The 23207-nt window shown below is 35.7% G+C and overlaps 4 protein-coding genes and 1 long non-coding RNA gene across 8 annotated transcripts; 1 reads left to right on the forward strand and 4 right to left on the reverse strand.

Annotated features, from left to right (window-relative positions):
* Positions 1-1740: 1740 nt before the first annotated feature.
* On the reverse strand, positions 1741-2984 carry LOC112084034 (zinc finger BED domain-containing protein DAYSLEEPER-like). The gene is made up of 4 exons (XM_024152295.1): positions 2549-2984; positions 2287-2459; positions 1889-2216; positions 1741-1808 (listed from the first exon to the last, which is right to left on the reverse strand). Exons 1-4 carry the CDS (start codon positions 2982-2984, stop codon positions 1741-1743), a joined length of 1005 nt encoding a protein of 334 aa, XP_024008063.1.
* Positions 2985-7516: 4532 nt separating this feature from the next.
* On the reverse strand, positions 7517-11845 carry LOC18993313 (centromere protein C). 2 transcript variants are annotated; one of them, XM_006416827.2, is made up of 11 exons: positions 11593-11845; positions 10726-10931; positions 10511-10596; positions 10321-10417; positions 10072-10220; positions 9191-9963; positions 9032-9107; positions 8718-8866; positions 8198-8447; positions 7989-8102; positions 7517-7904 (listed from the first exon to the last, which is right to left on the reverse strand). In XM_006416827.2, the coding sequence occupies exons 1-11, from the start codon at positions 11755-11757 to the stop codon at positions 7774-7776; spliced, it is 2196 nt and encodes a 731-aa protein (XP_006416890.1). In that variant the 5' UTR covers positions 11758-11845; the 3' UTR covers positions 7517-7773. The 2 variants fall into 2 exon arrangements, with proteins under 2 accessions (XP_006416890.1, XP_006416891.1); XM_006416828.2 differs by having other exon boundaries at positions 8198-8450.
* A 642-nt stretch (positions 11846-12487) lies between these two features.
* On the reverse strand, positions 12488-13292 carry LOC18993314. Its single transcript, XM_006416829.2, has 3 exons — positions 12924-13292; positions 12708-12830; positions 12488-12602 (listed from the first exon to the last, which is right to left on the reverse strand). The coding sequence occupies exons 1-3, from the start codon at positions 13259-13261 to the stop codon at positions 12488-12490; spliced, it is 576 nt and encodes a 191-aa protein (XP_006416892.1). The 5' UTR covers positions 13262-13292.
* Positions 13293-15075: 1783 nt separating this feature from the next.
* On the reverse strand, positions 15076-18604 carry LOC18993315 (cyclin-A2-3). Of its 2 annotated transcripts, none has more exons than XM_006416830.2 (11): positions 18472-18604; positions 17320-17604; positions 16984-17224; positions 16743-16879; positions 16554-16646; positions 16333-16466; positions 16170-16245; positions 15975-16085; positions 15728-15877; positions 15498-15632; positions 15076-15411 (listed from the first exon to the last, which is right to left on the reverse strand). In XM_006416830.2, the coding sequence occupies exons 2-11, from the start codon at positions 17533-17535 to the stop codon at positions 15358-15360; spliced, it is 1347 nt and encodes a 448-aa protein (XP_006416893.1). In that variant the 5' UTR covers positions 17536-17604; positions 18472-18604; the 3' UTR covers positions 15076-15357. The 2 variants fall into 2 exon arrangements, with proteins under 2 accessions (XP_006416893.1, XP_024008225.1); XM_024152457.1 differs by lacking the exon at positions 18472-18604 and adding an exon at positions 18099-18180.
* A 2071-nt stretch (positions 18605-20675) lies between these two features.
* On the forward strand, positions 20676-22687 carry LOC112084079. 2 transcript variants are annotated; one of them, XR_002898028.1, is made up of 4 exons: positions 20676-20973; positions 21382-21505; positions 21593-21666; positions 21837-22687. It is a non-coding gene; the product is annotated as an uncharacterized LOC112084079 (long non-coding RNA). The 2 variants fall into 2 exon arrangements; XR_002898027.1 differs by having other exon boundaries at positions 20687-20973; positions 21339-21505.
* The last annotated feature ends 520 nt before the right edge of the window (positions 22688-23207 follow it).

A 23207-nucleotide genomic window follows, 5' to 3' on the forward strand; every position in this document is an offset into this window, starting at 1 on the left:
TTTGTCCTGTCCGAACGTATAAAACTATAAAACTATACTTTAACAAAAAAAATATATAATTAAAGCTATATTTTTCATAAACGACACACTAATACAAAAATAATACTGCGTTTGATTGGGTCGAATTGAAAACGAGTCACACATATTAAAAGACGATAACACAAATTTCAGAAGGTACACTAAGGCGACTTTAAAGAGGCAATCTCTTTCTCTTGTCGCTGTCATTGACAATGTTTTTTGTTTTTTGTTTTTTCTAACAATTGTCATTGATAATGTTTCAAGTAAACATTTTTTAAAAAGTTTAGTAGATGCCATTTGAATGACAAAAAAATACATATCTCATTAAAATTTTATGATATGTTCGAAAAGCAGGCGTAATTCAAACGTGTTTTGTATATATAAGATTAGCGTGTTTATTTTCTGAGCATGGGATTGTTCTAATAGACTAAGACCAAAAACGAAAATAAAATAGCTTTTTACGCCAGGAATTTTTGTTGTTATCTTTCTAGTCACCTTAGAGTTTATTTTTATTTCATATAAATGAGAATTTCCTGACAACCGTACAAATTATTTAACATAGCCCATCCAAAATATTTATATCTCGTAAGCGTACCTGGAAAACGTGTAAATATGGTATTTAGAAAACAAACGACAGCTAAAAAGATGCAAAGTCCTCTTTAATATTCGGGGGGCGTCTACTTAATTCTTTTTTCATTTCCTTCACTTTTTTTCCCTTTTTTGTTCTGCGTGTCTGTCTTTTGTTTATTTCTGTTTTCAATTAGCAAATGTATTTGCAATATATAGCAGCAATAAATAACAAGAAAATGAGATGATATTGTTTCTTTCTATTAATAATTAAATGATTAGACATATTTTGGATGTTTTCATCTTATTATTTAGCACGTTAAATATTGATATATCACATTTACAAAAAGTATCAAGTCTATTTAAATGATTTAACAAATAGTGTGTTAAATTTTACTCAACCTTTTCTCGATATCCTATTACTATTTGAGTTTTCTAATCGCAATTCGTACAATTTCCATTTACCTAAAATAAGTCTTCGACATATTGCTATCTACCTATTAACACTAATATCAAATGCCTAACTGGTACAGTGACATTAGATAACGTTAAGTTATAGTACCAATGACTAGCGCTGTCATACGGGTCGGATCCGCCCCGCCTGACCCGCTCCGCCGCGGGTTCGGATTGAAATTATCCGCCAAAAGAAGATCCGCAAAACCCACAAATTATATATTGGATACCCGCACCCGCATCTAATTAATCAAGCGGGTCTGCGGGTTTACCCGCCACATATAAAAATTCAAAAAAAAAAAACTGAAAAATCATACATGACTGAAACATAAGTTTTAAATGGAAATAAACATAAGTGATTAAGTTACAATACAGCATAAGTTAAACATAAGTTCTTTTTCTCCAAACAGTATTCAAACTTAAGCAAAAACAAATTTTAAAGAGGTGAAAACAGAATTCAAACTAAAGCAAAAACAAACTTCAAAGAGGTGAAAAGGAATCTCTTCTCTTCTTATAGTCATTTTTGTATTTCGTCTTTTTTGTTGCTCTTTGATGGAGTTTCTCACTTCACCTATAATGGATTTGGTAAATATACAAGTTAGTAAGACCTTAATGAAAAGCATAAAGTATTTAAAAAAACTAAAAAAGTAAGTTTGCAGCTAGCATAAGAACTACGTAATTCTAACAAAAGCAAAGTATTCCTTACGAAGTGGAAGCCAACGACTCTAGTGAAGGTAAGTTATCATCTTCACCATCGGATGCACCATTATCTAATTATTTCAAACAAAGTTTCAAAATTAGTATCACCATAACTATTAAAGTATAACTGAAAAATAAGACAGTGACTTACCATTGTCATATGCTTCAAAACCTCGAAGCCAATTACGAGCACATATCAAGGCTTGGACATTTCGTGGGAGAAGACAACTTCTGTATTTATTTAAGACCCGTGATCCAATGCTAAAGGAAGACTCAGATGCTACCGTTGTTATAGGTATGCTGAGAAGATCACATGCCATCCTAGATAACTCCCCAAACCGATGAGAATTTTCTTTCCAAAAACTCAAGACATCTAAAGTTGGAAACATCTCCATGTCTACTAGTGGTTCTTCCAAATACCTATCCAATGCAGATTTTCCACTAGCACTAACATTCTTTTTGCGAAAGTTGTGAAAATCCTACATCAATCCAAACAAATAATGTGTAAGATCTTTTTAGCAAAACATAAATATCTATAGAAACACTTACATTATAATTGATGACACCCTTCCCATGCGACTGAAAATTAACAACTCCAGCCACCGATGATGAACTTTCAGCTGCTGGCTTGGAATAAGATTGAAAAAGCAGTTTCAGTTTCTCTTGCACGTGCTCCATTTTTTGTTGACAAGTACTCTCATCCAGATTTGTGTAACAATACTCTAGCAGTTGTAGCTTAAATCTAGGATCACAAACAGCCGCCATTGCAAGAATCTCACTCTTGTCATGCCAATACTTGTCAAATTTTTACCTTTCATTGTCTCAACCATATTGATAATAACAGCTTCTCCACTATACTCATGTGCTTTTAGCCAAAACTCAATTTTGTACACTTGCATAAAATACAGGTTGGAGGTCGGATAAGTTGAACCTGAAATCAGGTTGGTTATCTCATCAAACGGTTGCAGGAGCTCACAGATTTGTACGCCTAGTTCCCACTCAGAATCTGTGGGAAGAGCCTTGTAACTTGGATCAATGCCTTCATAACTATCAAATGCAAAACGGTAGACAATAGCTCTATCAAGCATTTTAAATGTAGAGTTCCAGCGAGTTGGTACATCCAATGTTAAACCAGCCTTAACATCAATCCCAGCAGAATCCACACAGGTTGCAAACAACTTACCCCGAGCCTCTGAAGCTTCAACAAATTTGATACTATCTCTGATTTTTCCTAAAGCATCACCCATCACCTTTAATACTTCTTGTACAATCAGATTTAGAATATGGGCAGAGCATCTTACATGGAAGAATTCTCCACCACAGAGCAAGTCGTTTTGAATTACCAGCTGCTTCTTCAAAATGTTTGGCATGCTGTCATTGTTACTAGCATTGTCTAAGGTTAGAGAAAATACTTTTTTTTCAATTCCCCACTCTTTCCACATCTCTAAGACCTTCATTGCTAAGTCTATTCCCGTATGTGGAGGAGGCATAGCACAGAAAGACAGAATCTTATTCCTTAGCTTCCACTAACTATCAACATAATGGGCGGTCAAGCAAATATAACCTTCCACAGTTATAGCGGACCATAGGTCAGATGTGAAGGAGATTCTACCAGGAATTTCAGACAATTCTACCTTCAACTTTGACTTTTCCATCTCATAAAACTTATAAACATCTGCTGCAGCTGTATTTCTACTTATAAACTTCACATCAGCATTCAAATACTTCCAGATCAACCTAACTCTATCATATTCTACATAAGAGAAGGGGAGATCATGCTCAATTATGCACTTTGCTACCATTTCACGAAATACACCTTGACCAATCTTTCTAGATTGCAATTTCCCTTCTCCACTAACAAGCATAGCACCTACATCACCATCTCTAGGCGTTCTGATGCACACTAGTGAATGTCGGTTATAATTAGAGGTACCTTGCTTGTGTGATTCATAAGCATAGTCCTTAGTGCAGTGATTGCACTTAGCTCTGAGTTCAGAGACACCTTCACTATTGACCTTAGTGATGACAGTGAAATTATCCCACGCTGGTGAGTTTTTTTTCCTCTTGTTCTTAGTTGCTAGAGACTCCTCCGCAGGTAAACTTGATCCCTCACTAGCAGCAGTCGGATTCCTTGGCATATTACCACCATCTGCTGGATTAGCCGGATCCATTCTCAGAATCTGTTAAAAAGAAGAAAAAATTAGAAAATGAAAAGTTGAGAGTTGAGAGTTTAATCGATCTAGGGTTTTGAGAGTTGAGAGTTGAGGAGGCGGCGTGCTCTTGAGTCTTGAGAGTCTTAAATTTATAAAAATATATCCTGGTTTAATAAATCAATTCTTGGGCTGTATTATATTATAAGGCCCAGACGTTATATTTTAACACCAAAAGCGAAACAATCCAATTATAACCCAACAAAAAAATGCAATTACAATCCAATCAAAATCAAATGCGGGTATCCGCAAACCCGTTTATCTAAAAACCATCACCCGCATCCGCCCCGCATTTAACAATTCCCAACCCGCATAATCTCTAATCCACATAAGTTGAAATTAGACAACCCACACCCGTTCCGCGGCGAGTTTAACGGGGCGGGACCCGCGGTTAATGAACCAAAATGACAGCGCTACCAATGACCCAAAATTTCCTTACTCGACGAACAGATAATAAACTGTTATTGCGGATAAATAGTCATATCTCTAGAAAAAGTGCAAAACAAATCACGTGATTCACGTTCATATATATGTAAAAATGTATATATGTCTTTTATTGTATGATTTTCATGTAAAAATAATACTTATGTGTCGTATGATGTATCATGTATGATGTATGTAGTTTGTACTATGTAGGGATGTCAATGTGGCAATCCTCTTCATCTAACTTAGAGAATTACCACTTTACTTTATATCTCTTTCAAACACTAAAAGATTAGTTTCAGTAACGTAGGATGTCCTCACTCTTCACAATAAAAGAAAAACCATCATAATCGTGAGAATCCGTAAGTAACAACATTTTCACCGATAATATAAAATAATACAATTAATTTGAAGGAAATGGCATGTTCCATGCAACTTGGACTCGTTCTAGGGTCCACCACATCTCCAAGTTCATGACCATGAACATATCCGTATAAGCACTTGTACTGTAAGTTGTATAAGTTCATGCATTTATTTCCAAGTAAAAGCAACCATTTAAGAAAAAGAAAATAACAAATATTCGATAGTCCACTCTCCATATTAATTCTCAATGCTAATAGAAATCGGGCTTGCAAAAATAATTTTTCACCACTAGTCTTGAGTCTTGACCAATCCGTTGAATCGTTTTAAAGCAAATGAATAACGATAACTCTTGGAAATTGTGAAGCGAAATGATGAGACACACAGTGGGACAACAGGAAAGCCAAACCGGCACGGCGTCTGGCTGCAAAGGTTTGCAAAAACAACACGGCGTCTGGCGTACAATAATTGGAAATTAACAAACGATAAGGACTCTGATTGGTAACTTGCGGAATGGTGGAATTGCGTTTTTAAACACAATTCCACAGGTTTTTTGCCAATCAACAAAAATCTGCGTAATGAAAAAATACACATAAAAACGCTGACTGCGTTTTTGCTTAACAAAAATACAAAAAAAAATCATTCCGCAGAAAAGCGACTTATAAGTCGCTTAATCTATTCCGCAAGATTTTTTCCATAATTCTGCCATTCTGCAAAGTTACCAATCAAAGCCAAGGTGTCGATATATACCCCAAAGAGAAGCATCATCTATCGAGCTGGTTCTTCAGGTTAACGCAATAAACAATAAAACACACAAACACAAAAAGTGAATCATAGTGGTCATAAATAAGAAAACAAACAATTAGTAATATCACAAGCAGAGTCGTGCCTTCTCTTTTTCAAAAAAGGCATTTACCTTAGACCACAAACAAAATTTCAAAATTAAGGGTCACATCTTTTTAACAAATAGTTTAATTAGTAGGTTGAATTAACTTTTATATGTGGTTTTACCTATTATAAATATAGATTGTATGATTAAATTTTAGGATTTTAAACAAAATATCATATACTTACATCTATATACTTATATCATTATACTAATACATACATAAAATGGAATAAATGACTAAATTCTTACTTTTAAAATAGAATTTAGTTTATAATGATATATAAAATTATTAAAACAAAAGTTTTTTTTAAAAAATTTACAAATATTTAAAATTTGTCTTAGGCCTCTATAAGTCTAAGCACGGCACTGATCACAAGCATTACACTACGATCTTGTTGTTTCACAAAACTTAATAATAAAGCAGATGACAAAACAAGAAACCTAGAAAACAAACAAGTAAAACAAAAAAGAAACTATTGTATTGTAAAACACCAATGAATCTCAACGATATTTTATCAAACGATAGAGTATAATAATTTGACATATTTTTTATTTGTCGGCATATTTTGACCGCCTATTACGAATGATACTATATACTCCCTCCGTTTCACAAAGAGTGTCGTTTTAAAGTTTTATTTTTGTTTCACAAAGAGTGTCGTTTTATATTTTCAATGCAGAATTTTAAACAATATTCCAGTTTTGACCTCATTGATTTAATGTATTAATTAGAAAAAAAAGTTATTTAATGCATTAATGAAGGGCAAAATAGTATTTTTTAATAATTTTCTTAATAAGTGTAAAAAATGTCAGAATGACACTTTTTGTGAAACAGAGGGAGTAATGTATTTAAATTTAGAATACGTCACATAAAAAAAAAAATCTCTAAAACGTCGACGGTCATAATAATAAATCGTTTTATTTTTACTAGTCCAAATCGTTTAACACAACATTATATTTGGTCAGTAAGAAGATATGATATTTTTATGATTTACGTAATATTTGTTTGTACGGTCGACATCAAATCAAAATTCAAAAAGTTGTAGATATCCCGTGAATTTCATCAACTTGTATGTTGTTTTTACATCTTTCTACGATCCATTTGCATCATTATCGAATTTGCTGAGGTGTATGATATCTCTTCGATTACCAGTGAAATAAATGAATAACTAAATTATTTTGAACTTTTTGTAATACTTTTGAGCGTTTTTTTGTCTCCTTGTTTCTGTTAGTCTTGCCTGAAGTCAAGCGTAAAAGGCGGACGGCAGAATTCGAGAAAGGTCCCTCGAAACTGAGGCGTATTTACTCAGTTGGAATTCAAATACTATTCGCATAGATAATTCAAGCTTATAAAAGAAAGTAATATGGTCAGATTTTAATTTCCCAAGAAAGTAATACGTTCCTCCAAATTTATGGGTTATTGCCAATATTGGCATACTACCTAAAAAGTAAAATGGTGTACCAAAAATATAAAATTGCTACTTCTTTTAAAGGTTAGGACCATACTCAACAAGGAGATTTCAACTCAAAAATTTTTTTTTTTGTTGCGACACGATCCACGAAAAGTGGATCAAGGGCGGGATTGATATTGAGTTCAAGTAAACAAGTCTAAACAGTAGAAGCAGATAGGACATTTCGTTTTTGTTTTGGTTCTACATTTTTGTTATCGAACTACAACTAAAATTAATTCAGTCTGATTTCAACTTACTAATTAATAAAGAAAACAAAACAAAATCAAATCAAGAATGAAAGTTATTAAACTCGAATATTTATAACCTATAACCATCTTTTATTAACTTATCTACGTAGCTATACATTTGATTAGTTAGAGATTATTATATAATAAATAATAGTCAAGGCGGCTTTTAAGGGAGAGAGGTGGGGCACAAAAAGTGCCTAGAAAGAATACCAAAGACGTTGAGGCTAATCACCGTTATTACAAAGGGCAACATGACTAGTAAACATATGGAAGAAACCAACTGAAAGTTGAAACTCTCGGTTCCGTTTTTAGGAAGTCCAACACAGTTGCGGTTCGACAGAGACAGAATCACAGGTTTCGACCACCAAACTGATGGTCGTAGATAAAACTAAGCATAAACAGATTTACGATTAAAACAGAATTTGCTTTGATTACTTTCCTCCTAGCATTATGATTCATCAATACAAGGCGACTGAATCAACCAGCTCTTTGTAATCATCAGCGACAAATGATTTCACCTTATATACGCGCTTTTCATTTTCGCCCTTTTTCGCTGATGCAGTCTTTATGCCGATAACAGTAGTCAAACCTTTGAAAAACGAAGAGAAACTATGATCAGAAAAACACTCGAAAGATTAAAACCGAATGTGGTAAAAGAGAATATGTGGCTTACTCTCATGAATGCGTCCATACAAGAATCTTTCACCTCTCCAGTATTCAAGTGGTCTCGACTTAATTCTTGTACTTCGTCTGACACCAGATTCTTTTTCCCATTGAAGACCAGCACCTTAGAGAGAGGCATAAACAAAAGTTTAGCATGTTCAATCGATAGAGCTTTGAAGCATGAGTAGTCGAGTTTAGTTTCTTGGAAAGTCGATGTACCTGCAAGGCTTTTCCTACGAGAGAATAGTTTACTCTCACGTGTTAATTTTTTCGTTTGCTTCTTCTCCTCTCCCTTGTTCGATTTTATTTTGGTTTGCTTCTTTCCTCCACTTTCATGAGAAGATGTTTTCATTTTCTTGTCTCCCTCACTCTCGTCGTGCACAGTTTTGCTTCGCTTTTTCATATTGCTTTCACAAGATCCTCTGTTTCTCCGTTTATTTGTTTGTTTGTGTGAAGAGTTGTGAACCTCCTGCTGAAAAAGTTAACAAAGAAATCTCATATTCGTTTTGTTAAGTAAGCTCATACTTGACCTAGCCTAAAAAAAGCTTACACCCTATTAAAAACACACAACATCTGAAAAGAAACGAAATCCAACGATTTTCTGTTCAATGTATTATTTTTATCCTGGATTTAAAAACAAGGATCCAGCACAGAGGTCACAAAGTTCAAAACATGACCGAGTCTAACAACGTGAAGATGAATTGGCCTTGACTTGAACCGACAATGATGAAGAACTAACCTGAGCATTTTCTACTTGAAGTCCACAAGCAGTGTCAGTGTTGTTATTTTCCTCTCCATGTTGTCCTTGAATGTGCTCTGCATGTTCAAAGGATCCATCCATTGCGTTGTATTGTTCTGGAGCTCTGTTTGGAGATTTTGAGGACTCACCTATAGCAAAATAACGGCGTAATGAAAACCTTTGAGCCACAAATTTTAAGTGAACTGAGATTATTCTTGGAGAAGAATGTACTACTTAAGTTATTAGACATGTCAATTTGCTTGTTGAGTTTTTGAATTTTCAATATGGTATGCAGGTAGAAAAGATTACAATACCTTGCTGATCTGGGATGCTATCCTCTTCTACAGTAAAAGGATCCATTCTTACAACCTCTCTAGATGCAGATTCCGCCTATATCACAAACAAATTCACAAGATGTGATAAACAAGAGGTCCAGATATGTTAAGGTCCTGTACAGTCAAGGAGAAACTAACCAGGTTGTCTAATTGTTCAGTTTCTTCACTGAAATCAGCATCATTTGCTCTTCTGCCAGTGTTTCTGTTTGCTTCACTTTCACTCATGGGCAAATCTCCCTCATTTCCTTTTGTTTGCATATTTACGTTCACCTCTCGAGTGGCTGAATTTATGTTTGTGATGCTATCATCCACACAATTATCTGCGTTCCTATCTGGACTTGAAGGAGATCTATGGATGCCAGAATGAGTATCAGAACCACTTTCACAGGAACTCTTCTGCACTGAGCTGCCGAAATCGCTACCAACGTATACTGTGCCCACATTAGATGGGCATGCATTATTTATAACTTTACCAGCATCGTTGGCCATTGAAGATCTGAAACCGACATTCAAATCCTTTGCTAGATCTACCTCTCTAGACTGTTCATCTCCTGGAAGCAAACATTGTCTGTCAGGAAATGAAAAGTGATCCTCTGGTGGATTTGATGGTGATGACAGGCTATTTTTTCGTCTCGCATCACCGTTAATCCCTTTTAGCAAATTCTGTATACTTGACAGTGCAGTCCTCTGGTTTGATGGGTTCGACCTTCCAGCTGCCTTCAAGCGCGTTCTTGTAACATCTGGAAAGTCAGGCAAGACAGGGAGAGAAGGGATTTGTTTATCAATGGGCTTGATATGCAAACGTTCCAACAAAAGCTTGACACCAGCATCCCCCTCAAGCTCATCCGGAGAGCAAGCAAGCAACTCAGTCAAAACATTATTTAAGCCCTTGGCTGTGTTAACGGTTGAATCTGCAGAGCACAGTGGCTTAGGCTATCAGATTTAACAAAATGGTAGCAAACATGATACAACAAAATGGTAGCTCATGACATTCTTTTCTACTACAAGTGCTCGCTCACCATCTACTTCTCTGTCCGCTGTCGTAACATGTATAGCTGTGGTCTTCTCTAAGTTTTGTTCAGAAGGAATGGGGTTTTCCTTTTCTGACGCTTTCAGGTTGGTGAGAAAACGATCCGTATAAGTATGCTTGTATGAACCCCGTTTTCTCCTGAAATTTGAAATTGGAAGTATCAAGGGAAACAGATAAGCAAAATATGCAAATGGAACAACTCTGAAACATGCATTGAGAGAGTTGTTCGTAGTAATACCCTGGCATTTCTGGTCTGCGAGGGCGCCTTGATGGCTTGTTCTGGTGTGTATCTGTTACAAGGGTGCCACTCTGCTTATCCCATTCTCGTTTGGCAACTATTTAAAATTCAGCACAAAGAAAGCATATTTGAATGATAGTACTATAGTAAAAAGGTACGGCTATGAACATCAGAAAAAGACATAACTCACTTTTAAATCTTTCATACGCAGCAAAGTACTCTTCGGGTTTTGGATATTTACTAGGATCAAAGCTTGGTTCATTTTGAGGTGGTTGACTGCAACAAGAATATCTAAAGGCTTCAACTAACTTTGTAAAGGTATCAGATGAAGTAATGAAGAAGAAAAAAAAGTGTTATCGCTATATTAAATGAAAGGATAAGTTGCTATGTTATACTGATCTTTACCTGGTTCTAGGCTTGATAGTAAAAGGTTCTCGCTTACGCTCATATCCCGGTCTTCTTTCTCGTTTATTTGGGATAGTCTTCATCTTGGCACCTACATTCGTATTTTCTGATGCTACACTGGTTCCAATGCCTTGCTTTAAGAGTTCTGCGTTGTCATCCAAGATAGCCTTTGCCTGCTCCTGGTGCTCTTTTTGGATTTCAAAAGGCTGTGAGATGGAAGACAAGGATTTGACAGCGAATAATTTAGTTTGAGAAACTGAACTTGATATGACAAGGAAAAAACTGAAACGGAAATAACACCGACAAAGAATATAAGGAAAACTGCAGTTTGTCTTTTAAATTTCGTGCTGTAATCTCAACAACTAAAAAAACCAAGAGAAGCCTTGACCCAAGAAAAAAAGTAGGCCGAAGCCAATGTAGAGCACTCATCAATATAATTCATTAGCAGGCTATCTACTAGAGCTTATTTACTTAGCAAACATAGAGCTGTAATGCCTCCTTAAACACAGACTTGTCAAACTTTCTGGGTAATTGCTAGATATCTGCAGTTTACCACAGACTTTGAAGAGAAGCTGAAAATCAAGCATTCATCTACACGAAAAAAGAAAATAAAGAAGAAGAAGAAGCAAACATCTGGCTTTTTATCAAGTGTTTGGTAAGAGTGTTCAAACGAAAACCTAATCTCCGTCAATTGGGAAAACCCAAAGGCGGATTAGCGGAAACGAAAGCAGGATTTAAAAATTGATTTCGTACCGAATCGAATAAACCGACTCGAACACACTCTCCGCATTTACGGAGTGAGCAAACAAACCCTAGCTAATGCATTGAAATCTAAAGTATAAAGCAGATTAAGGAGGAGGAGGTTACCATAGATTCAAGGAGAGTATGGGTCTGGTGTAGATCGACTGATTGATAGAGAGGAGGAGGAAGAGGATAGGACAAGCATTTCAGCGTGCGAGGAAAAAGCGATAGACCTGAGTAAGCATGTAGGGGATCGTCCTCTAAAGTTGAACTCCGGCTCAGATCAGTCATCTGAACCTTCGGAAATTTGCCGCCGATGGGACTTCAATCAGATTCCCCAGACGCCGAGAGAGAGATCGAGACGGAGAGAGAGTGAGAGGTTATGGGTTTTGAAAATTGAAATGTTTGGGAAAGCGGGATTCAGTATCGAGCTTATCAATCAATAAAAAATCTAGGGTAATATGGGCGGGATGAAAAACGGAGACGATGGAAAAAGAAAAAGATAAATTTGGTAGGAAAAAAAAAAAGAAGAAAAATCGCGAACGGCAGGATTCGAACCTGCGCGGGCACGTCCGCTGCAATGAAAATTAAAACGACCAGGTAATTAATACATATATCTCGTTTCTTTAGGAATTAGGAGACCTAAAAAGCGGTTTAATTCGGTAATTAAAAAAAAAATTCGGTAATTAATATATCTCGTTTCTTTAGTATGACTTTAATTTTTTTGTTACTTTTTTTTTTATTTTTTATATGGACGGTTGAAAAAAACATGTTATAGCATCCTCTCTTTCAGTTTATAGTTTCAGCTTATAGTTTCAGCGAATTCATGAAAGATTTTCAGTAGATGAAACTTGGATTTATTTTAGCAAATTTGGAGAGTAGTACAACAATTCTTAAGCATTTTAACCCCACACAAAAAAGAAAGAAATGAAAACAAACAATTCTTGAGCCAATTAAAGAAAGAAGAAATCAGCATGATCCAACATTTTATCCGCAGATAAGCGTTTGCGTTCCAATGAGTTTAACTAATGGACCTAATACCTAACGTCACAGACATACAGCAACACATCGCTGCACATATTAGGTTAGGAAGCACATATCGAAGGAAGCTGAAGACAAGGAAAGTCACACATAGCCTGCAAAAAGGACAAATAATGGCGAATATTAATTATCACTTTTATTATCAGGTAGGTGAGATCTATTTTCGAGACATATAATTGTAAGTTTCGTTCCATGCTCACCCGGAGAGTGGAATGGTATGATCTAGAGATGAGTTGCCAACAAAAACCCATAAGAACACCACAGACCACCCAACGAAGAAATATTCAAGAATCATCTTCAAAATGATCATCACCGAGTTGATTCTGCAAAACCAATTAAACCCATTACTGATTTAGGTATCTGAATTCCCTTTTTTGTTAAAAATAAAAATTATAAAAAACATATACAGTTCATACCCAGTCTCTGAGGTTGCATTTTGGTAATTGCAGAAACGCCAACATAGAATAAGGACATTGGCTATACAGCCACAAGTATAAACGTTGATCCATGTTGCTTCTGTATGGTCACCTTTTGTTCCTGTCACAACTACTATGGCTGCAACAATCTGGACCAAAGTCACAACAAGCTCGCACGAATTCAAAATAAATGCAAATACATATGGTATTTGCGCAACAGTTGATGAAAAATCGTCATTGATTGTAATGTTGACATTGTGCTCATCATCTGATGAAGAATCGCCGTTTCTCGTAACGTCGACGTTGCGCTCATCCTTGGTCAGCAAAGGGCCCTCCATTGATTTTTTTTTGTTTTTTTTATTCTACTGTATTTCTCGTCCACCTTAATCCGCAATGCATTTATAGACCTTTCCAATTTCTTGGTGCTATACTCTTAGTCTCTTACTATTATTTTAAGACCAGCTCTACACCAAGACCAATTCTAAGCATAATTTTAGTCTTTTACAATTTATAATTGTTGGTGCTAAAGTATACTTCTTTTACAATATATGAAGCACAAATCATTGACCTTTCCAATCATTTGGTGCTAAATTGTTATTTTAAGACAAACTTTGCACCAAGACCAATTGTTAGTCTTTTACTATGAAATAGTTATTAAATTAGTACCTTCATTGAAAAAGACAGTAATTTAAATACCCAAAAAATTAATTGGTTATGTAGTAGTGGGTACTTGGAGATTGATAGATTTTCTGATTCACGTTCGGCCAATTTTTTATTTTAGAGAGATTTGTCTTCTTGATTTGATGTATGCATATTTGGCTTATCCAATTTCACTTAGCTTTCTTAACATTAAAGTTCAATTATTTTAGTCGAACCTGTAGATTTTAGGAGCATCAGAGGGAGATGACGAGAGCGCCCATCACGAATCAATACATTCCCAAAACTAACCAAACAACAAAGATATACTAATTTCAGCGATAGTCACTGGTATACAAGAACATGTTAGTCTTTGAGTTTTGCTCCGCTCCTAATACTTCCAAGTCTTTCGTGTTGTATCCATTCTTTATTCGTCACACATTCATTCATGGCATCCCACGATAAGCCTCAATATGAGTTTCATATTTGAATGCATATATCTTTTAATAAAGAGCTCCTTCATCCATTTCATTGAGGCACTAATAATTCTTTACACAAGCACAAGTATCGTTCTCTTAACCATTTAAATGTAGATAACCAAAGACTAGAAGCAGAGCTGGTTTAGGCTGAAAGCAAAACCTTTTTTTTGTACAAATTTTGATAAAAAAATTTTGATTATTGATTCTATTTTATTAAACTATATAAATTATTAGAACTTCATCATATGTCGCCAATGTTGTCTTTTTATCTTTAATGTTGTTTAATTTTCGATTTTTCGTCGGTGAACAATTTATATTTCTCTATTCCTTTGCATCTTGGGCTTTGTTCCTCAAATTAGATAAACTTTTCTTTTCTTGCAATATTGCTGCTCTTTGCATGTTTGCAATTGCATCAGCTCATATGAAATTATTAATTAATAAAACATTTAGCTTTATAAAGAGATGCATGCATTTTGTTCACGAAATTTTTCTGTAGATTCGAGTAAGTTGTATGCACCCATACAAAGAATTTGTCAATTAAACTAAAAAGAAATTGACACAAAGGTTATGGAATTAAGATAATTTATATTCATTGGTGTTGCATCATTCATATGATTCATCAGTTGTGAATCATTCATATAATTGTCAGATTCTTTTTAGTTTAACCTTACTACTATAATCAGTGCAAAACGTTCTGATTTCAAGAGGACCTCTATTGCAGGAACTAAGTTCCGAAGTGGTAGATAGTAATCCTTAGAGTAGAAACTTGAAAGAAAAAAATATGTCTAAATAATTCAACATATGTTTCATCACATAACAGTAATGTAGACAGCTTTTGGTCAAAATTAATCAGAAAATCTGTCTAAAATTTTTGGAAACCTTAAACTGTAGTAGTATATTTCTCTGGACTGAAGTTTAAGGTGGTTCCCACTTCCCATACGTGACAATCCAATATCAGTGATCAATAAAATTAGAGATATGGATTAATAAACTTTAATTATATAAATATTTAAACTACCTCATCGGAAAATAATATGAAATTCCGAAACTGTTAACATAACCTCATGATGGGAGAAATGTACATTCTCGTTACAATTAAAATAACCTCTTGTTACCGATTAGATGGAAACCGGGTTTGGAAGAACCAAACCCCCCAGATCAAACTAAACCAAATTCTAATCAAATATTAGATGAGTGGGACTGTGGGAACTGTTTTATGAACAAAAGAGTAACTAGATGAATGAAGATGAACCGGGACCATCAATGTTCTCGTTCCAGATCTATTATCGGTTAGGAGATGAACCGTTCGGTTTAGCCCTTCAGAATAGCGTGTCAAGTAGTTTTGGAGATGTGAGAGCCGCCACAGATTTGAACTGCAAATCCAAAAGAAGTCTTATGAGAACTGAGACAAACGAATTCAAACGATAACAAACCGTGTTTAGCTAGTAAATAAGCTTACTTTCTCTTGCCTATACTTCAAGCGTATAGCGCTCAAGGGGCAGCCTTTGGTGTTAAGCTGCAGATCTTGTAAGGCAAGAACAGATGCTTTCAGATCTGACGCTTTGTACGTTGTGTAATGCTCGAGTGTTGAATTCTGCGCGTAAAAAAGACCAAAAGGAAGCTAAAGATCCAAGATTTGTGGAGCTAAACTGTGTCTGGTAATAGAGAATGAGAAGCAACATTACTGACCCATGGGTGGTTGGATTGGTCCAATGTCCACTTGGCAAGAAAGACCGCTGAAGCAGCGATGACGGAAGGAAGAAACTTCAAGAAATGATAGTCTATCAACGTCAACTCCGTTAGATAGCTTGCTAGATACTCAGTTTCAAGACTCGGGCTCTGCAAATCCAGCAATCCAATACCGATAAATTCTCAATCTTTCTACTAAACTTTGTAATAAGAACAAGATAGGCGAGCAAATTGGAAAATGCATTACCAGATGAGAGGCATGCGCTGCTCTGATAAATCTCCTAAGGAACGTTTTTGGAGTGGGAGTGTATATTTGGAAGCTAAAATGCTTTAGGACTTGGTTCTCCATTTCCAGGACCTGCACATCACGATCCCATTCGCACATTGATTAGTACATTGCACATTTTCTCTTTTGAGGTATAAGACAGTAATCTCCGTATACCTGATCTCTTGTGTAGGTGTTATCCGTGATGAAGCAAAACTCTTCAATGCGTGGCGCACAGATTTCCTCATACTTTCTGAAAAGTTTGAAGGTGAAACAAAAAAAGTTAAGCTTTATTTGCACCTGAGATGATATTTACTAGTAAAACTGGAGAGGAACTTACGAGGCAATTAGCATGCATGTGATGCCGAGCAATTGAAGCCTCTGTCTTTCCATGTAGTTTCCATGGAGGAACCAGTCTATGAGATACACGGTGAGATAAAGAGTGTCAGGTACAAGCGTGTATTCCTCAGACACCTGTGATAAAGATGAGACTTTTGTGAGAACCCGAGACGGGCATAGAAGTTGCAAAAGTTAGCATCAGAAGGGGAACTAAACACTAACCTCGACAAGCCAATCAACCAGAATTCCCCGCATGGACCGAGTGACATCCTTCTGTACTCGCTCCATAAAGTCTGGAAATGGTCTGCGTTTAAGCTGCTTGGACAGAAGTTACACAGAAGCACAAGGAATCAAACTTTCAGTGCTTTGGCTTACCAAGCTTATTTAGAGGGTATTAAGCCTAGGATTTACCTCTGAAACACGCAAATTGTAGTAGATTTCAGGGGCATAGAGGCAGCACAATAAAGGATCCTTGTCATCTGAATCAATGTCTATGAATTTTTGGATATCCGGTGCAGTTGAACTACCAATAACAGCACTTTTCTCAGCTGTAACCATTTGCAAAAAGAAAAGGTTCACAACTCATTAAATACCACTCCTCAAAATAATAGGAACTACTCATATAAAAATTTGTGTTTTTTTATTGGATCACCTATAGAAACTGATCTCCCAAGAGGTCTTGGAGGCAATCTGAAATTCCACTTCTCAATACAGTTCTCAGCTGTGTCATTTGTACTTTTGCAAAGAGACAGGTTTCCTGCTGTAATTGATACAGCTTCTGCTTTTGCATCGGCCCCAGACTGAAGATCTGTGAGATCTGAAGTAACAGAAGATGTCAGCTGGGATGCACTCGCCAATCCCTGTCCCTTCTTTACCTGCTTGGTGTTTTTGGCCTGAAACATGTTCCAGATATGCATGTTATAATCTTCACAGATATCACAGGAAGCCAAACATTAACAAACGAAAAAAACTTGTGCGCTTTAACAACCTTAAGTTGAGCTGCATTGAAGCTAACATTTGAGATATCCCCTAGAACTGCTCGCTTCTTCTTCTTATTGGGTGCAGTGACGTTCATATCTTCCAAGGCTGGTCTTTTTGTGTTTGCTCTCTGTTGATTCTGTGTAGTAGAGGTCGCTTCTGAAGCGCGCAAAGCAGACGCAAAGGCACGAGTGAAAGGACGAGACACAGCATTTTCCTTCCCCATTTCTGAAATCCCACTAGAAGATATAGCCTTGAAGTCTTGAGTCTTAGGACTGCATCACCTTCCTCCGATCTGTGAAATTGAAGTAACAAAAACACAAAGATCAGCGGTTCAGGCTATAAACAGATCACTATCCAGGTGAGATTGCTCATCCGCAACAATGCATATATATATATATATATGTTCTGAAGAGGATAACCAAATTAACTCAAAGAAAGAATTTTCATCAACCACATGATTCTTTCCGAAGTTTTTTCTTTGGAAACTTTCCAAGGTAATAGGTTCACTGAACCCAGAGTATAAATGAGAGATACATTCAAGTTCCAAGCTTGAATGTAAGATTCAATGGTAGAATCAAGAGTTATTTGATTTCCTTATCAATGCAAAGAGTAATGCAGGACAAAAAACCAATTTTATAGCAAAATCTATAGAAAATATCTCCCAAAAATTCGAAAAAAAAGTAATAGGAAAAACCAATATTCATGAATCTAACTACTCTTTCTTTTTTCGTCGGATTTTATATATCATCCATAAGAAGAAAGAAAAAAAATGGGAGGAAATGCAACCAGACGTTCTCTTGAAAAGCAGCCACATTTTCTCGGGAAAACGAACAGATCGTGAGAAACCCATGAATCAGAGCTGAGACAACTAGGGAAATTTCAAAGAACCCACAAAACCCTATCGATTGGACTCACATTCTCTTCTTCTTCTTTTTTTTTAAAAAAAAAAAGAAATCTTTAAACCAACGATATATTGGCAAGAAATGAAAAGAAAAAGACTCGTCGGATCTGGGGCGGCTCAAACGGAAACGAAATGGAGGTACGCGGATGCACAAGCATGAGCATAAATTCCAAAATTTCTTTTTTTTGAGAAAAGGCTTAAATTCCAAAATTTCTTGTAAGATAATAACAAAATCAAGTTAAAAGATTAAGATTGGACCTGCGAAGCTACAGAAAACTCTTCAGGAAAAGAAGGAGCTTGGGCAGATCGAGATGGTGAATCCGCTCTTTGGGGAAAGAGAGCGTCTTTGGGAGTGAACGAGACAGACACTAGTGTGGTTTAAACGATAAAGAAGACACATTTTAGAAATAATTAAGAAAGGAAAAATCAAAACTTTACTAACGACATTAAAACAGTGTTTGAAAAAGAAAGCATTAAAAAATTGTTTTATGTACAGAGAACGAAATTATTATTTGACCTGTTGACCCAAAACGTTAACATATGGGAGAGAGGAAATGGAAGAGAGTTTATTAGGAGTATTAATTATTGTTTTTGTATTATTTTTAATTTAGTAGCGGACTTAAACATAGATTTGGTTGATCGCTCCGTGAGATCTGTGTAATTAACAATTTCTATTATTTGTCTACACAGCTATGATTTTTATGCCACATTTATCATTCTCTTACGTACAATGGCATATGTGCCATTAATTCACCGCTTACTAATTAATGAGAAACAACCGAGCTAGAATCCCTAGCCATTAATACAACTTTTGGTTTTTTTTTCTTACTTTTTCTTCTTTTTTTTGGTTCAAATGTCTCTTTTTTTGAACTTTTGAAGTAGATCTCTTGATTAGGAAACAAAAAAAATAAGAGTCCAAATCGGAGGCCCCAACAAGGAGAAAACGTCATTGGCGATTGGTGGATGTTAAATGCTGCAGAGATCTTGTTCCTGCTGGTCATCCTCGATCGTCTTCTTCCTCTTTAGAATTTTGTTGATGTTTCTTGTCACACAACTTTGTTGCTGTTGTTATGTAATCATCTTTGTTCAATATTTAAAACCAACCAAAACAAAAATGGAAAAGCAGTAACAGTAAAAATGATAGAGGATAGTTATGTTATCTCTATATATTAACACTGATAAATTTCTCATCATATTATTTTATGTTCTTTAATCAACAACACTGATAATACTGACAAGTCTTTGTTCCCTTTTTAAAATAGCACGATTATGATCAAAACAAACAAATAACAACAAATTTAGAGAAAGTTCAAAAAAAGGTCTAGAAAACGTTCCTTAGGTTATTTAATAATATATGAGTATTTCTTCAAATTTTATGAATCATTGCCGTACCTAAATAGTATTTCTATAGAATTAATCATTTAGATGATAATTTTTGAAAAACCTACATAAAATGTTGCATTTATGAAAATTGTCAACTAACTAATTCAAACATACAAGTTAAAATTTGAAACCTTTAAGAAGTATTGCACACACAAGAACAAAAAATGGAAGTGTATGATGAGTCAAGGATATTTTTTTCGGTTCTTTTTTTTTTTTGTAGAAATGATGAGTCAATGATCGCTTCTTTTGAAATTAGTTACAACACGTGATTAGATAATCAGAGCCTTGCGAGTTTTGAATTCAAAACTTGTTTGGTTGTCGATCAAAAGTCTTATTTTATTTGACTTACTCTAAAGTTTAATAATGGCTATAAAAATGCTAATGAGAGGGATAAAGATGCATGTAACGAGAAGTCATGAGTCATGACCCTAATAATAATGTTTTATCCACAAACCAAAAAGTTAGTTCAAAGGTTCAAAACACAAACCACACACACACCCAGAGAAAAAGTAAAAGAGAGATAAGAAAAAATAAAATTATAATCATACACCACAATTTACTGTATCTGTGGTCCAAATTTTGTTTTTTTGAACTCCAACTTTCCCTCCATTTCCCCTAGCGCATTTACCACACACTGAGATGCGTATTTCTTAGACAATGAAATGATATATTCAAATGCAGTTTGCATAATGGATGTGTTTGGTGGTCCATATGATATCTCTCTATAACTTTTAAAATCTACTGTTAACACGTCACGTGAGTACAATAATACTCAAACGTATGTATGTGACTATAATTTTTTTAATCAAAAAAACCAAAAACTGAATATTTTGTTGTTTATGTTATTTTCTTAGATAGATGGTCCCTTTGTTTATATATATGGTGGACGTTAGAAAGATATCTAAATTAGGGCGTTATAGTATTTTCAAATTTTAAACAAAATAAAATAATATCCTTGTTAAAAAAAATAAAAAATAAAGGTGATTAAAAAAAGACAAGAGAAAAATCACGGACTTTTGTTGGTTTGCTTATAGAGGCCCAAAAAACCGGGCCCTAACTAAGTGGTGGACCGAATTAGAGCGCCGGGACCGAACCACCATGTGTTTGCGGCTCCCATCTCCTTCCTTCGTCGCCGTCGAGCCATACGACATGTCCGAAATTCAGAGAGTGAAAGAGACACTGAGAAAGAGAGCCTCGTTCTAACTCCGAGCCCTTGATTCTGAAACCCTAGAATTTGGGAAATTTCAAAGTAAATTCGCAGGCGGGGTTGTAAGATCACTTGAGACTAGCGAGAGAATTACGCAATGAAAGGATCCTGTGACTCACTCCTGTCATCTTCTTCGATGGTGGTGGTGGTACTGTTGCTCAGATTGATAAGTAAGTATACGCCTACGTTGACAATTTCTCCAAGTTCAAGCAATTGCTAGTTCCTAGTATTTGCGGCTATAAAGCGTTAATTTGTTATCTGTCTTGTGAGGCAATCGTATGTGGCTTCTAGTACTTTGATTTGTATCTACCATGAAAATCCTGCTCTGCCCTTGCAATGTATTATTGCTGCTTCCTTCTGTTTTGGCTGTCTTTTAGTTTGTCTCCTTCAATTGAATGTGCGTAAAACTTGCATAAGCAGCTTCTGGTGATCAATATGTTGCTCAGTGAGCTGATTAGGGAGCGATAGATCTCATTCTGATGCACAGCTTATGTTTGTGTTTTCAATATTCTGAATTCGAATAATGCTGGTCTAGGCAATTGAACACGCTTGACGATCCCTTGACGTGGATGAAACAGATGAGCTTTATGGAAAACAGTAGTGGAGGAGACGAAGGTTGTAAAGAAATTGGATGCAGAGAGGAGAGAGCATTCGAAGAAGGAGTCTTGCTGCTTTCCGCTGATCAAATACAGTGTTTTACATGTTGGCTCCGGAGTTCTCAATTTCAATTTGTTGAAAGACACAGAATGGCATGAAAAGTTTTCAAATTTCTCTTTATTGATGTTGCAGGTTTGGCTAAATTAAAAAGGCTGCTTGAGGAGGCTTTCGTCCTTCCTTTATGGATACCCGAATATTTTTTTGAGGTATACCTTTGATTTTGTTTCTTATTACCACAGCCTATATGTTTATATCAACCAAACAACAAAAATATGAGAAAGAAAAATATCACTATCAGTGCATATGTTCCTTTTTTCGCTTTAAGGTATTGAAGACCTTTGGAAAGGAATTTTATTGTTTGGTATTCTTGGGACAGATAACACGCTGTTGGCTAAATGGTTGCCACTGAGTGTGGTACACTGGTACTGCATTCTCCAATGTCCCTACTGCTACTTACAGCCTCAGAAATGGCGTGGAGGAGAGTGAGTGCATGGTCAAATGCTCCGGGCACAATCTTCATTGCTGAGATTGATTCTGTTTACAACTCTCGAGGGTGACTTCCTCTTCTAGCGTTAGTATATTTGTATATCCATGCGCTTTCTTCTTTTCTACTCACCAAAAGATCAAAGCACAGTGTGTCATTGTGTGACAAATAAAAAAAATGTGAATTTGAAAAAAAACAGTAGAGGTTCCGGAGAGCAAGAAATCATCAAGAAGAGTGAACTCCGGGTTCAGGTAGAGGGGCGTGAGCAATACAGCAACAAAGTAGGACGGTATTACCAATAATCATGCTCGTTTTCAGGTGGCCAGTACCGTTGACACTGAGGAAGTGGCTTTGGCTAGGATAAGCAAAAAGGATACAGGGGAGACAAATCTGACTAACGTGTGCAGAGACGCGTGAATGAACGGAATCTGAGGGAGGAGATCAAGAACATGTGTGATTTCGAAAGATCTCCAATGGCGATGTGTGATTTCGAAGAGGCACCGACACCAGATATCGACAAGTGGTTCCCAGAGTTCTACTCGGCGAAAAAACTTCCAACTATACCGTTACTTGTTTTGTCTTGATTTATTGCTTTCTTCCACCATTCTCAAATTTTCTCTTTTATTTCTTACGGTGTTATTGTCGTGATGCCTCTCTCTCTGCCACTAACTGAAATAAGTTTCGAATTTTATCCGACATTTTATTTATTTGTATATATATTAAATGGAGACACGTGAATATTACACATTTTTTATACGATTGTAGAGATATAGAATACATTAGTTTCATTGGTTATTCTGAAACAAATTAATGAATTACGCCTCTCTTTCTATAATGATGTGCTCTTGAAACAAAAACTAAAATTTTGGAAATCAAAAGCATTACAATAATTATGGGAATCTTATAATAAGAGACCAGAAAACACCGTTGCCCATCCGAATTAAACTTGGACTCGATAACAGTTTTAGAGGTACAATAATTATGTTTCTTTTGTTCGATTATGGCTCTTTTTTTTTTTTTTAGTCTAATTTACATATATATATATATATATATATTTGTTGGAGATAAGTTTTTGGTTATCTAAAGACAGAAACTAAGTCACAACACGTGGATTCTCTTAGGTTAATTAAAAAAAAAAAAACTTGTGAGAGCCTTCTTTTGGAGAAAGGCTTTAAGGTTTTCGAAGGAAAGTTTAAGTCGATGAATAACGAGTGTAGAAATTATTCTTACGAGTGAGAGAATGGATATATAAAGTGATCTATC

Source organism: Eutrema salsugineum, unplaced genomic scaffold (assembly GCF_000478725.1).
Source record: "Eutrema salsugineum unplaced genomic scaffold, Eutsalg1_0 scaffold_5, whole genome shotgun sequence".
Classification (NCBI taxonomy): domain Eukaryota; kingdom Viridiplantae; phylum Streptophyta; class Magnoliopsida; order Brassicales; family Brassicaceae; genus Eutrema; species Eutrema salsugineum.

What these genes read in the sequence shown, in the direction of transcription:
- LOC112084034 (XM_024152295.1), bottom strand. Translation starts at nt 2,984, where the DNA reads ATGGGTGATGCTTTAGGAAAAATCAGAGATAGTATCAAATTTGTTGAA. An exon ending in TATGGTTGAGACAATGAAAG is followed by an intron (nt 2,460 to 2,548) that starts GTAAAAATTTGA and finishes TACAACTGCTAG; the next exon opens with AGTATTGTTACACAAATCTG. An exon ending in TTTTGAAGCATATGACAATG is followed by an intron (nt 1,809 to 1,888) that starts GTAAGTCACTGT and finishes TGAAATAATTAG; the next exon opens with ATAATGGTGCATCCGATGGT.
- LOC18993313 (XM_006416828.2), bottom strand. Translation starts at nt 11,757, where the DNA reads ATGACTGATCTGAGCCGGAGTTCAACTTTAGAGGACGATCCCCTACAT. An exon ending in CTGAACAATTAGACAACCTG is followed by an intron (nt 9,108 to 9,190) that starts GTTAGTTTCTCC and finishes TTTGTGATATAG; the next exon opens with GCGGAATCTGCATCTAGAGA. An exon ending in TCGTAGGAAAAGCCTTGCAG is followed by an intron (nt 8,103 to 8,197) that starts GTACATCGACTT and finishes CCTCTCTCTAAG; the next exon opens with GTGCTGGTCTTCAATGGGAA.
- LOC18993314 (XM_006416829.2), bottom strand. Translation starts at nt 13,261, where the DNA reads ATGGAGGGCCCTTTGCTGACCAAGGATGAGCGCAACGTCGACGTTACG. An exon ending in AATGCAACCTCAGAGACTGG is followed by an intron (nt 12,831 to 12,923) that starts GTATGAACTGTA and finishes TTGGTTTTGCAG; the next exon opens with AATCAACTCGGTGATGATCA. An exon ending in CATACCATTCCACTCTCCGG is followed by an intron (nt 12,603 to 12,707) that starts GTGAGCATGGAA and finishes TCCTTTTTGCAG; the next exon opens with GCTATGTGTGACTTTCCTTG.
- LOC18993315 (XM_006416830.2), bottom strand. Translation starts at nt 17,535, where the DNA reads ATGGGGAAGGAAAATGCTGTGTCTCGTCCTTTCACTCGTGCCTTTGCG. An exon ending in TCAATGCAGCTCAACTTAAG is followed by an intron (nt 17,225 to 17,319) that starts GTTGTTAAAGCG and finishes AACATGTTTCAG; the next exon opens with GCCAAAAACACCAAGCAGGT. An exon ending in ACCAATCCAACCACCCATGG is followed by an intron (nt 15,633 to 15,727) that starts GTCAGTAATGTT and finishes TTTTACGCGCAG; the next exon opens with AATTCAACACTCGAGCATTA.